General features: G+C 32.1%; 2 protein-coding genes across 2 annotated transcripts in view; one reads left to right on the top strand and one right to left on the bottom strand.

Annotated features, from left to right (window-relative positions):
- LOC122272611 (ras-related protein ced-10-like) overlaps positions 1-4908 on the top strand; it is a 15223-nt gene extending 10315 nt beyond the window's left edge. The window contains exons 4-5 of the mRNA XM_043056475.2: positions 1557-1702; positions 4736-4908. Coding sequence (XP_042912409.2) covers positions 1557-1702; positions 4736-4813 — 224 coding nt within the window. The 3' untranslated portion in view covers positions 4814-4908. The remainder of the gene's footprint in view (positions 1-1556; positions 1703-4735) is intronic.
- The window catches only part of LOC107457287 (ras-related protein ced-10), a 149467-nt gene that overhangs the window by 64883 nt on the left and 70016 nt on the right, over positions 1-14568 (bottom strand). The gene's annotated exons all lie outside the window — the stretch shown is intronic.

The following is a 14568-nucleotide window of genomic DNA, read 5'->3' on the forward strand; positions in this document are numbered from 1 at the left end:
TGTACTAAAAAGTACGTATACGTACAAAATGTAATACAAGAGTACCGTATTGCGATCACGTCCGTGTGATCTTGGGTCGTTAGAAGTCAGGAAAGATCGTTTTATGTATGATACCATGGTCGTGAAGGGAGAATAGGGCGATAACATCACGTGTGATGAGCATCATACGTGATGTCATCGCCCGATCACGATGAAAAGATCACAGTCCTGAAGGAATTTGTGGACTGTTGTTGTTACTTATTTCCAAAGGTCTGACGGCGACAGACCAGATCCATAAATCCGTTGACGAATAAAAAGTCGAAAACAAGGAGGGGAGAAGTGTAAATTTCTTCTGGAAGAACTCCTAAGCAGCATAAAATATCTTCAGCTAACCTCCTTGTTTTCGACTTTTAATATGTTGATGAATAAAAAGTCGAAAACAAGGAGAGGAGAAGTGTAAATTTCTTCTCGAAGAACTCCTAAGCAGCTTAAAACATCTTCAGCTAAAGCCTGATGTTGGCGACATTTCGAGCAAAGGGGTTGGATTTTATACCCTGAGAAAAAGTAAGGCATTTTAGATGTTAACTGGCAAGGTGTGAAAGGCAAGTATTGGGTTATTTTTGTCGCATGGTAATATCAACGACTGTTCCAGCTTAAATGGACTAATTTGACTTATGTATGAAAAGCAGTTTAAATCTATTTATTTTACCCGGTGTCCAAAAAATGAGAGACGATTTAAAAAGAGAAAAACGAATACGAAAGGGGAATCGAAATGTACGATTGACAGTAGTGTTCTGCTTAGGAGGCCGAAAAATTTCTTCTCTCCAAGTGTCAAAATTATTAAAAAAGTTTAACAAACGGTGCCGCTAACTGCGAAAGCTAGAAAACAAATGTTTCCAAAATAAGAATTACTTGCAACAACAGTATATCGCAGTCCGGGGACAAAATTAACAGAACTCGGTGCAGCAGATAGTCTGATATGCAGCAAGAGATATTTAATAGTTTTTCCGTTTTAATTGTTTTAAAATGATTCATCAACAGAAGAGCCTTCTGTTGACTAACTTGGCAAGTTATTTTAAAACATAGTGAGAATAAATATCTACGAAATACGAAGCAGACCATAGACATCTATCTTTATTTAATTTTAAAATCGTTCATCATCTTCGGCACAATTCGGAATTTTCGGCATTTTTTTTTCTTTCTTAACTAGTCAAATAGCTAAATGGTTCCCGCTCTTTCGGAGGTATGAGTCCAGTCGTATACAGAACTAAAATTCATTTTCAATAAAAGTAAGTATGGTTTTTAGTGTTTCGAGCTTATTAGTTTATACATTCAATTTTACTTTAAAACTTGCACCATCTGAGCTCGTCTAGTGCACTGACACAAATGTGGCAGCATCACAATAAATGTGGTTGCCTTTGTCAAAAACAATAAGTTAGTAGCCAAATAGAAAATCTTTGATAGCCTTGCCAAACCTTGATTTTTTTTCTTTAGTTGGAAATTTCATGTAATGAGTTTATTTTGTTAATCGAATAAATAATGTTTTGAAATCATTTTTTTCACTAACTTTCGTACAGGTACTAAAACAGATCTAAGAGAAAATGCAGAAGAACACTCTAAAGATAAATTTATTAGTAGAACGCAAGGGAAAAAATTAGCTTCAAAAATTAAGGCTGCCAAATATGTAGAATGTTCAGCGAAGGAAACTCATGGAGTAAAAGAAGTATGTGCTTTTTTTTTTATCTGGTATACTATTGTTTATTATTGTTATGTGTTAAGGGTCATTTTTGTCGAGAAACACTAATATAAGTCTGCCTGTATCATACTATTGAGTTTTGAGATAAATTATGCAAATTTGTGAAATCTGAGAACAAGTTTATGTTTAAAGAGCGTTGTGGAATAACATGTTAAGTGATAGGGGATAAGTTTAAAGTTACGCACCTCTAAGTTTTACTGTTCGTAATTTAACGAAAATGCTTTTAATTTTCAAAACTTATTGCACAGTTCATTTGCACAAAAAGTGTCTATCAAGCAAGAAAAGAGAAGGCCTCTGCACGCTGCAGCAATAAGCGAGAAATCTGATAATTTAAGAGTCCTTACGCAGTGGTATCTTCCCCGAATGCTCAGTTTAGAAGCCCGAACGTAGTGACATATTTCTTAAATCCCCACTGCGCAGTTTATGTCCGTCACGTCGGATTACTAAATTGAGCCTTTCTCTTCTAAGAGGTGTTGATAAAACGCCTGGTATATGGTAATACTGATTGTTTCAAATGTATTGCAACCGGTGATGATATTTACTCAGAGGCTTCATTAGTATAACGTTTGCTGTTCAAGGCGTTGTCACGTTGTTTTATAATATTGTTTCTATATTTCGCACCCAATAACTCACAATTTTAAGACAACTGATAAATACTGAGTTAGCTCATAAGAAAGCAACCAGTAGTGAATAGTCCATACACTAGACATTTAATAAAAGTTTCAATCAATTAAATTAAAATTCCTATGTGAAGTTTATTTATTTATTTATTTTTTTGTGGCTGGTTGGCGCAGTTGGTTTGTCGTCGGCCTTCTGAGTCTAAATCTGCGGGTTCGATCCCCGGCCCAGACACCGGATTTTCGGAATGCAGAAAATCCTTAGTGGCCAAATCGTATGATTATGCGGCATGCAAAAGATCCCTGGAGTGCCTTATTGGCTCTTCGCATTTCCGGCGAAATTAAATTCCTTGTGCACTTTTACATCCAAATAGAGTCTCGGTGCTGCCATCTAGTGTGGCAGAAACTAGACGTCCAAATTAACATGACCAACGGTATCTCACCCATTGTGGTGGTCCTGAAAGAGTGGATACCTCCTCTGGAGAACGCACTAGGTCTGCTCATCGGCAAGACCGATTGTGCAGCTCATTGGAAATATAAAAAAAAGTTGTTTTTTTTTCAATAAGTTTCTTCGTTTCTACCAAAATCAGTATAAGGAAAATGCAATAGAGTGTATAAAGAGAGACATTTTGTATTTGAACAATAAAAAGACAGCAATTACAGCACCCTAAGTCTGTCTGTTAAAAATAAAAGCCTAAATTTCAACTGATCTCTATTCACCTCTGAGTTTTAGAGATTTGAAACTTTCATGTAGTGAATTAATAAAGTTTTAATAAAGCGATTAATAAAGTGTTGTATGAAAATTTGAAATAATTAATTTAAATAATCTTAAATTTTTTCTCGGCAGATTTAGTTTTTGGTTCTATTGGAATAAAATTTAAATCAGAAATTTCTCTTCGCTACCATTGCAGCATCATCCACAAACTTGTTTTTAAATACTTGTTTAATTTTTGGTTGCTATCAGAAGCCGTTCATTTTTTTTTTTTTGCTGCTAACGAAATTATTTAGCAGTAGTGCAAAAAATTAAGTTTAAAAAAAGTTTTTTTAAAAAAATTATCGTAAGCTTTTTAATTGCTTTGGTTAACTAAATGCAACTTTTGCATAAAATTTGTTATAAAACAATAATAACTTATAAAAAAGTTAATTTATCTTATTTACCGCTTTATAATTATAAAACAGTTAACGGTATAATAAGTGTGGTGACCTGCCTACACTCCACAATATCCTCCTCCCACAATAATCTCCTCCACAATAAGTATAAAACGATGCATATCTTATAAATCTATAAAATGCTTCATATTAAAGTAGTATCATTCCATACTTTTTGTATATAATTATAGAACAATTTTAATTTTAGGCCCTTTAACTTTGGATAACAAACAACTCTTGCGTTGCGTATACGTTACATTAACGCTAACGTGTTTTTCCGTTTCTTAGCGATGCTGTATATGCTCAGAAATAGTGTATTGTGTCTCACAAATAGTGTAGGAATGTTAAGACTTACTTTAAAAATGGAGAGGCTTAAACTGGTGCGTAATAGTCGCAATATTTCTCTTCAGAAAAATTTTAGTTTCCAATCATTATGAAAGTCGTATCGTCATAAAAATAAAGTCAATGCCGCAGAAATAAAATTTTCATTGCTGAATGTTTTCATTCTAAAATTAGAAACGTAAAGACAACAGAGAATAATTTTAAACAACTCTTTGACCTTAAGAAATGATAATTAAATGTTACTTGTAGAGCCGTGATGGCTTAGGAGATAGAGCGTTCGCTTTCCAATGAGGTGAACCGGGTTCGAATCCCTGTGATGGCTGGTCGATACGAATTCCGCATCCGGCTTGCACCAANGTTTTCATTCTAAAATTAGAAACGTTAAGACAACAGAGAATAACTTTAAACGACTCTATGACCTTCAGAAATGATAATTGAATGTAACTTGTAGTGCTGTGATGGCTTGGGAGATAGAGCGTTCGCTTTCCAATGAGGTGAACCGCGTTCGAATCCCTGTGATGGCTGGTCGATACGAATTCCGCATCCGGCTTGCATCGACCACAGTGCTGACATGAAATGGCAGTACTTATTTTTTATATATATTTTTATTTATTCTATACTGACATATCTCGAGAAATGCATGTCAGATGGAAAATATGAGAATAAAGGATAGATGGTTCACCTTCTGAATCTGGGGTAGCGAGTTCAATGTCATTGGATAACTTTTTGTGAAATATTAAACATCATTATTTCTGATCCGGTGTGCATTTCTCGAAGTATTAACCCATTATGGGACTTTTGTGACACCCTGTATAAATTTCTTATTTTTGATAATGTACCATTGCATTACTACCATTGCCTTTTTACATCTCTTTTTTATTTCTGTTGACAGGTATTCGAAGAAACTGTGAGAGCAGTTTTGTCTCGAAAACATTCACATATCAGAATCCATCACTGTAAATTGCTTTAAGTTCCATTACTTTTTTTTAATCCTGTAATTTTATACCTTATACTTTTCTCATTTTTTTTCCTTCCCGTTTAATAAAGTATATCTGTATTTTATCATTTTTCTTGTGACTACTTCTTTTCTCTTTTCCACTAAATAATGTAGAGATATTAAAGAAATAGAATGCGTGAATCAGGTAATCGAGTTATTTGTAATACAGATAACGCTTTGTGAAAAATATGATTTTTTATACAGATATTTGGGAACAGTGGTTCTCAATTTTTTCTGACTACGCAACTCTAATGGATGGATCCTTCTTTCGGCGGAACCACAACTTAATAAAGTTCGTCAGCAATTGCAAACCTAACCAAAAAAGCACTACTAATTATTTTCGAATAATATAATTGTAAATTTTTAAACCTTTTTGTCAATATTGGTTTTAAAAATAGGCATTATGTAAGACAGTTGAATCCACAGATATAAAGCGATATCAAACTTAACTCTTAATTTAATTTTGGTATGCATAAACTGAAAATAAATGAAATACAATGAATTATGTTTTTTTTTTATTCGAAAAGGAATATTGATTGAACTATCATTAAAGTACTGAGTTAAATGTGAGAATGGTTATAAAAAGCATTTCTTTATTGTTGATTTTTTTTTGTTCCCTTTAAAGTGAAAAATTCAACTGGGAATATTTTTTATAAATGCTGATCTTTTTCATAATTTATTTAGTATATTTTTCTAGAAAAATATTTGATAAAAATAACCGAAATATTAAACAAGTAATGGATTGTTATTTGGAAATAGATATAATCACAGGTTATAAAAACCATGAATGTTTTTTTATTTTAATTGCCGGATCCTTTGGGACCCTCCCTTAGAACCCTAAAATTCCACAGAACATGTCTTTGGAACCACTGTTTAGAAAATTGTGAAATGTTTTTTTTCCCTAGCTTATTAGGTTATTATGTTATTAGGTTATTAGGTTACTATTAGGTAGGCTTATTAGGTTATAAGCTTATTATGTACCATAATCCAATTATGTCCATCTGGGAAATGACAATATAGTCATTTCCCAGATCGCAGCACATATTTTGCTTAAGCAATTTCATAAAAAGAACCGAAATATTAAACAAGTGATGGCTTGCTAATTGGAGATATATATAATCACAGGTTTTGGAAACCATGACTGTTTTTTTTAAATTTAATTGCCGGATCATTTGTGACACTCCCTTAGAACCCTAAAATTCCGCAGAACACCTTTTGGGAACTACTGTTTGGAAAATTATAAAAGTTTTTTTTTTCTAGTTTATTATTGCCAGAGGGACCATTCCACTACATTGCAAATCTACTACAACAGATGTATAATTTAGCACCTATGTTTTTTTCCATAGAAAGTTGAATTCAAGTCGAGTATAACGTTGAAGCATGCTTTCAAATGTATATATCCTATTTTCTTTTACACATAATCCTGCAGTTAAAAGTTGGAAAATATTTTTTATTGCTAAATTTCACGTATTTATCGATCTTTACGAAATTAAATATACACTGGTTATCATAAATTAAGGAAAAATCACAAAAATAGCGATAACTCTTTCAAAAGTAAGCCAAACCGTGCAAAATTTGCATATGTTGTCCACTAAGAGTAGCTGAGTAAAATTGCAATATGCAAATTAGTGGCGCTGCACTCGGCTTACGTCATCTGCCTGGAGCATAAAAGTCCAAGTTTGAGAGAAAGCACACAAATTTTACTGTGATTGCGACATTGAAAATCTGAGATAGCCAATTCGTAATAATGACCTCTAGGCATCATTTGCCTGAAGAACTACGATGGAGAGCCATCGGGAGACTAGAGGCAGGGCAGAGTCAATCAGAAGTGGCCAGATGGCTAAATGTGAGTCCATCTGTGGTTCATAGACTTTGGAGGCAATTTCAAACCACAGATTCGGCATCTAGGAGGTTCAGTCAAGGACGGCCAACTGTTACGACCAGTGCCGATGACCGATATTTGACATTAAGTGCACGCAGGAATAGAACCGCTACTCCGACACATCTTAGATCCTCTCTTGCTGCAGCCACCGGAAGGTTGGTGTCAACGTCAACTGTGCGCAGAAGGCTCCACGAAGGTGGTCTGTATGCGAGACGACCAGCCATTTGCGTGCCGCTCACATCACGCCATAGGAGAGACCGTTTGCAGTGGGCCCGACAACATGTCCACTGGACGTCAGATCAATGGAGGCCTGTTCTCTTTACGGATGAGTCCAGGTTTAGTCTAGAAAGTGACAGTAGACGTTATTTGATATGGAGAGAACCTGGGACCCGTTATCATCCATCAAACATCCGTGAAAGAGATGCATACGGAAGAGGCAGTGTCTGTGTTTGGGGAGGCATATCCTTAGGAGGGCGCACATACCTCCATGTCTTTCCAAGGGGAACCGTGAATGCTCAGGTTTATCGAGACAACATCCTTGATGCTTATGTGCGCCCATATGCCGGGGCAATTGGTGATTGCTTCCTGTTACAGGACGATAATGCAAGACCACACAGAGCTCGCATTGTTGATGATTATCTTCAACAGGAAACAATTACTCGCATGGAGTGGCCAGCTCGATCCCCGGACTTGAATCCTATCGAGCACGTTTGGGATGCTCTAGGGAGGCGTGTATCTGCCATCAATCCGCCCCCTCAGACCCTTGCCACGCTTGCAACTGCTTTACAAGAGCAATGGCTCTCACTTCCTATTGAACTGATAGACCGCATAATTGAAAGCATCACACATCGCTGTTTGTGCTGTATTGCTTCTAGAGGCAATCATATTCCATATTAAAGGTACTTTTTCTATTGCAAACCGATACTTCCAATTTGTTTATTTTATACATGTGCTAATTTCTATACTACTATTAATGTCTGATAATTTCTTTTTATGTTGTTTAATACCTTACTATGTGTTGTATATTGTGGGTAAGTTTCATAAAATTCCATGTGTAATTTCTTGAGTTATCGCGATTTTTGTGAATTTTCCTTAATTTATGATAACCAGTGTATTAACAAAATGATTTTTCATTAAATTAACTAAAAAGCATCATGCATAATAAGTTGGTTTCAGATTTCATCAATTTTGTATTCCTGAATGGCATTGGAATTTTTGTATGCAGAAATATTAAAAAGAGGAAGGAGCGCTGTGTTTAGAATTTTGTAATTAATATTTTATTAACTCAACTGAAATAATTTCGTTACTCTTTTGTTACTATCCTAATAACCTTTTCGAAATAAATAAATTAAGCTTAATTCAAGAAAATAAATATTTTGGAGCTCCTGAAATAATCTTGGCAATCACGCTTCTCCTTTCTTCATTATTAATACACAATAATTTCTATTTCACTAGTAATACTCATTATGTGATACATATAATTGCGTTTATTAATTATTTATCTTATTTTAGACATAAATAAAAAAGTTGTAGGAAGAAAAAAAAGACAGCAACATATAGTTATATTTTTTTCTAAATTGTACTTTTAATTCTTAATAATTATATGAAGAAATTTCTGTAAAATCTGCTTCTTTTAGAGGAAAAAAGTAGTAGCTCAAAAAAGTAGCTCATCATTTCCCTACATCTCTGTGATTTTTAATTCGTAAGAAAATATCCACATAAGTATATTCACTTACTATCGAAACATATTATACCTAAATATTTGAAGCACACTTCTCCAGCTTTTCAATCTGAAACTAAGTTTTGCATGAAAACAGATTTCACTATAATGTAAAGCACGTTCAGAAGAAAAAAACAGATGATTTTATCTAATAGTAGTACTTTATTGCAAGAAGCTTATACAACACGTACAGCGACAAATCATATACAGTATAATCAAGAGCCCGATTACAACCGTTATATGATTCTGATATTGTAATAAAAAAGATTAGTAACAAAATTTAATTTGTTTTCTGAATAATAGCTCAAGTTGGTTCTCCCTGATTTTTTCAGGATGATATGCAGTTGTTCTGTTGATTTTTTCTCCACATAAGTTGGTAAGATATTTAAACGTTTCAGAGTCAAACTGTGATCCTCGATCGGTAATTACTCTGTATGGCACTCCAAATCTAACTATCCAATTTTCATAGAAATATCTGGCGACTGATTCAGCTTTGATATCAGGTATAGGAACTATTTCTATCCAGCTTGTAAAACGGTCAATACAAGTCAAACAGTATCTGTTTCCATTGGATGGGGGGTAACGGTCCAATTAGGTCAATATGTATCTCATTAAATCTTTCATCGGGTTGTTGATATTCTCTAAACTGGGATTTAGTATGTTTTGAAATTTTGTTTTTTTGGCAATCAATACAGGATTGTCAATACCATGCTTTATAAATTATAATTTTAAAGATAACATAAATATGGTTCTTAACAATTGAATAATTTTTTTAAAAAAATGTTTCTGACTCGGTGTATTCTTATCTTAATGAGTAAATGTGGAAAAACTGTATCTGCAAATAACTTATTTTAGATTAAGATCGGTCACTTTGATAGCAATTACGTATTTATGACGTAATCTTTTTCCCCATTAACTTTTGCATAACGACTGAAAAAACCCTTTTCCGAGAAATTTTCGAGAGATCTTTCGAGTTCCTCGTTTTATTTATCTCATTTTTTTAAAAGCGGAAACAAACGTCAAGTGAATGTTACCTAGGCGGAAGTTGGGATAGTTGGGAAAAGTTGCGGAACATCCACAAGTGTCTATAACACTGTGTTCTTTCGGTTGGTGCATTTGTTTTAGTTTTTTATTTATGTATTTTCTTTTTCTAATACGGAGGTGTCAGTTTTTGGTATAATTTGAAACTTGTGTTTTTGTTTTGGTGCTGTGACAATTCACAACACCTGGATTTCTCTGCTTACAGGTATGTTTGAATTTTATTTATATCTAGTATGTAATTTTATTACTGAAATTACTTAAAAGTAATTGCACGCAAGCAAATTTCTCCCAATACATGATCCAGAAGTTCCCTTGACTTTTGTATTGGATTTATAATTGCAAGGCTACGGAGTTGAACATTAGTAGTCGTAAACCCGAAAATTGGGTCGGCTTTTCAACGACGATTAAAAAATAAATAAAATAAAACAAAACGTTGACTTTTTATTTCACTTATTATTTTTCGACTAAAAATAAAACATCAAATCAACTGTATAATCAACATCACTTAACTTTCCATTCTAGGGATCTCCTTCTTCACACTCAATTATAAAGACTATTATGCTTAAATTAGACAATGAATGATATCAGTTATATCTATGAATGCATTTTCTCACAGAATAGTTTCCAATTTAAACTTTACTAGTGAATAATAAGCGGATGTGGTCTAGTTCGCGCGATTGAAAAATTGATAGCTCATTGGCGAAAGTGGAAGTGAATGAAACTTCCACTGAATTCAGAAAAGAAACAGACAGGAACAAAAGGAAAAATCTTTAAAATAGAACTTGAAAAAAACTCCATGTAAAATACTTTGAAAACACATTGTATGTTAAGGTACTCTTTATATGGCTCATTTTATAACTAATGAAACCTCGTTTTTTGGAAAATCTTTCATCCGAAAACTTCATTTAACTCATAACGATTTTTAATTTGTTATATTTTTAAAAATGTACTAAAGTGACAACCTCCAAATTAGCTGATTTTTGTTTCCTGTTACGAGGTTGGTAAAAACTGTGAGAAATTTGTTTTGTCGATTTCGAAGTAATGGTTAAGTTATAATTAAAATTGCAATCTGTTCCGCAGACGAGTTCAAGGTTTGAAGAAAAGGTTTACTTTAATGTCTTATGTCACTCTTTTTAAACTCTTTATGTCTAATGTCACTCTTATGCCCTTAACTCTTTGACGCAGAATTTTTATTAAACATTTTGTTCATACTTTTTCAATTATTTTGTATTAATTTTAGATAAAATAACAGCTTATCTCTTGACATAATATTTTACTGTTTTCAGTGTCTTTTTTTCACGTATGCTTTTTTGTTTTACGTATCACACCTGCCTAAAGAAATAAATCATCGTAAGTTCTAAAAATTTTAAAAATTAATTTTATTGAAAAAGGAGGGGTCAAAAATTCGTTCTAGTTTTTACTTGAAATATAAGTGTATTTGGCTCTGGTGTTAGTAGTTGGTTTTAATGTTGGTTGAACGAGGATGAATCACCAAAAATGCTCTTCTAAGCATAATATTCACCTAAAAATTTTAAAAATTAATTTCATTGAAAAAGGAGGGGTCAAAAATTCGTTCTAGTTTTTACTTGAAATATAAGTGTATTTGGCTCTGGTGTTAGTAGTTGGTTTTATTGTTGGTAGAACGAGGATGAATCACCAAAAATTCTCTTCTAAGCTTAATATTCACGTAAAAAAAGCTAATGGTGAGTGTTAGATTAGCGATTCATGATTTTTTAGGTCTATGGAACCCTGAACGATCGAATTTCTTTTGGGGGAACCCCGGCTTTAAAAGAAAAGTTTGATAGATTATGCTCACAAAATAAATAAATAAATAATTGAAAACTACTAATTAATGAGATGAAGTATTCATTTCTGGTAAAAGAAAAGAAGACTTCTTAGAAGAAAATGACATTTCAGCATCATCTAATATCTGAAGTAAAATACGCAGTAAATATCCTGAATATTCCTGCAGAAAATGTGGATCAGAAAGTCTTGGATACTATGCAGATTGTAGATAAGAATATTCATGAAGTCTACTTAAAATCAAATTGTGTTTAGTAAAAAATCAAATTTATTTCATAAAATGTAAAATTAAAACCAATTTTCAGCTAGGTGAGTGTTTTTCTCTTTAAATTTTTATTAATTATTTATTAAATTCGTTATTAATTTTTAAATAAATTATGTGAAATCACAATACTGGGTCCTCAGACGGGTCCTTATGGTGGGATTTGACTGTATTTTCGATTAAAACGAATTTCGAAAGCAGGATTTGTTTTAATAATTATTCAGTTGATTTCATAATTTTTATTATAAATATATAAAATATTATTCTTAATAAATTGTGACCGGGGCATTAGTAATTTTAGAAAAAAACTAAAAATGTGATATAGAAATCATTGATTTAGAACTCTACATTATGATAACCTCTTGGCATTTCCGGCAAAATTAAGTTCCTAGTGCACTTTAGCATCCAAATAGTGTCTCGGTGCTGCCGTCTAGTGTGGCAGAAACTAGACGTCTAAATTAACATGCAAAAAATTTTTAGCACACAAGAATAATAAATGACTAGAAATCTACTACTAAACCGAAAGGAAAAAAATATATATCTATGCCATACTGAAGAATTTTTGTCAAGTTGCCAAATTATGCATTGTTTGTAAATCTACATTTTTAAATTGAGAATAACTCCCAATTTATTAATCATTTAAATAAATTTTACGATTCCTTCAGCTTTAGTCATTACAACTTCGAATACAAGCTTCCTTTGATACTGAATGAGACAAAAATTGCCGCCATTTGACATTTCTTAACAAAAGCTGCTATTTAAAATTACAGACATAGAAAAAAAATGAATAAACTTATAAAATTAAATGAAATAACGCGAGACAAAGAAATGCGAACCATGCTTTAGAACATCAAAAATATGTTCTTCTTAAAAGTACATTAGAAAAATACGTAGAATAAAATGAAAAATATATATTCTTGAATTACGATTTTCTTGCTTCTATTTATAGTAGGAAAATAAACCATTCATTTTTAATTTGATCACTACTACTCTTCGAAAGCAAAATGCTGTTCTTCGATGGCTCCGTCGTAATAGATGCTTTTTTGAGAATAATATGCTATTTTTATAACTGCTGTGAGTTTTCAACTGTTACTCATGACTGTTAGGTCAAGTTTTGCCCATTTAAAGCCAGCGCTGTCTACGCTTATGTTGTAAATGGCCCAAAACGTCAATATTGAGAAAATCCACACTTTTGTGACAATGAAAAAAAATTTTTATAATATTTAAATACTTACTCCAATGCTTTTATACTTAGTTTTATATAATTCGCAAAAACAGGGAATAAAACAGTGATTTTGATAATTTTCATCTAGGTTGAAAAATGTCGTGAAATAAGAGATTTTTTTTTAAAAAAAAAATTAATAACTTTTTAAATATTTAAGTTTTTTGTCTGTTCTAAAGTCCAAATAATTCTTCACGGCAAGATTATATACAGTTTAAAATCATCACATTGCTTTAAGTGTAAGGTATTTAAACTATGGCTATTTTATTTTCCTTGGCGACTGAGCTTCGAAAAACAGCGTTTAATTCTTATTTCTCGTACTATATTTCTTGTTCCATACTATTACTCAGTGGCCCATAAGAATTTTCACACCAGCTTTAATTCTTTATAAGATCTAAAAATATATGGAAAGAACAATGATTTATAAAAAAAAGGGCTTAAATTTTAGAAAATACATTTGAACATATGGATATACATACATGAAAAGAAACCACTTTAGTTTTAAGTATTCACGATCGCAACGAACTATAGGGGGCGTTGTTGTATGAGACGGATACCTGTGATTTCCATATGAACAGTGATTCAGTTACTCTAGAGACGTCTTTAATGTAGCGTGCAGCATTGCAACGTTCCTTCTTTATCGTGGCTAATTAAATTCAAAAAAAAAATTTTTAATATCCTTTCTTATGCAAACGAAAACAAAATGGTATCTCTTTTTTTTAGAGAAGGAACATCCAAAACACATAAACAGAAAAAAATATGTATATTCTTATAAGAGTTAAAACCTAATACCAGAGATTTTGTTTTACTAAAATTAATGATATAACATGAATGGCTTAGTTAAACTTTACATTCCATAGTTTTACGAATCATATTACTTCAAAAATTAAAATGAACAAAAAGTATACATAAGCCTCATAATTTTATAAAATTTAATTTTGTAAAAAAAGTTTTTCGACAGCAATTTTTATCAAAAAATTTTAAGTTTCGTAAAATAAAAAATGCTTACTACAAAAAAAAAAATTCTTTTTTGACGCTATTTTTTAGTGCTACGAAAATTCGTCTTTGGGATTTGCCAAAAACAAAACAAGATGCAATTTTTTTTTTTTTCAGGAGCGAAATATTTTACCAAAAAAACAAAAATGTACCAAATCCCAGACATGAAACTTTATCTTGGTAAACGTACGTTTTGGAAATGTTATTTCATTTGGAATTTTATTTACTAAAGTTAATATGACGGCAGAGATAGAGATTGTTAAGATAGAGAAGAAAATAGAGATTGTTTTGAATCTATGCTAAACTCTATATCGGCCCATTTCCTACCGAAATCCGATTGACTACTTTGATTTTAAATAAAGTGTTTCATTTTATGATTTACTCAAAAAATTTTGGTGTAGATAGGCGGCACTTAAAATCCGCTAAATCTGTAGCTGCGGCGGCGTTAATACCTATGTACCGAATTTTAATTCCATACTTTTCTGAATCGTATTACTTCAAGCATTAGAATATGCAAGAAGTATACATAAATACATAATGTTACACCATTTATGCTTTCAAAAAAAGTATTTTGACAACAATTTTTATCTAAAAGTTAGAAATTAGAAAACGTAAGACAACGAATTCTTAGGATAAAAAAATTATTTTCAAACTTCCTCATATAGAAGTAAAAAACTTTCATATTGTTTCTTTTTTTCATTCCTATAGTTCTTAAACAGACGTAAAAAACCATTTTGTAGAGCAGTGATTCTCAACCTTTTTTTTTGTGGCTTCACACTTTTAAAGATTTCAAAAATTGACG

The sequence above is a fragment of the Parasteatoda tepidariorum genome, chromosome 2, assembly GCF_043381705.1.
Source record: "Parasteatoda tepidariorum isolate YZ-2023 chromosome 2, CAS_Ptep_4.0, whole genome shotgun sequence".
Taxonomy (NCBI): domain Eukaryota; kingdom Metazoa; phylum Arthropoda; class Arachnida; order Araneae; family Theridiidae; genus Parasteatoda; species Parasteatoda tepidariorum.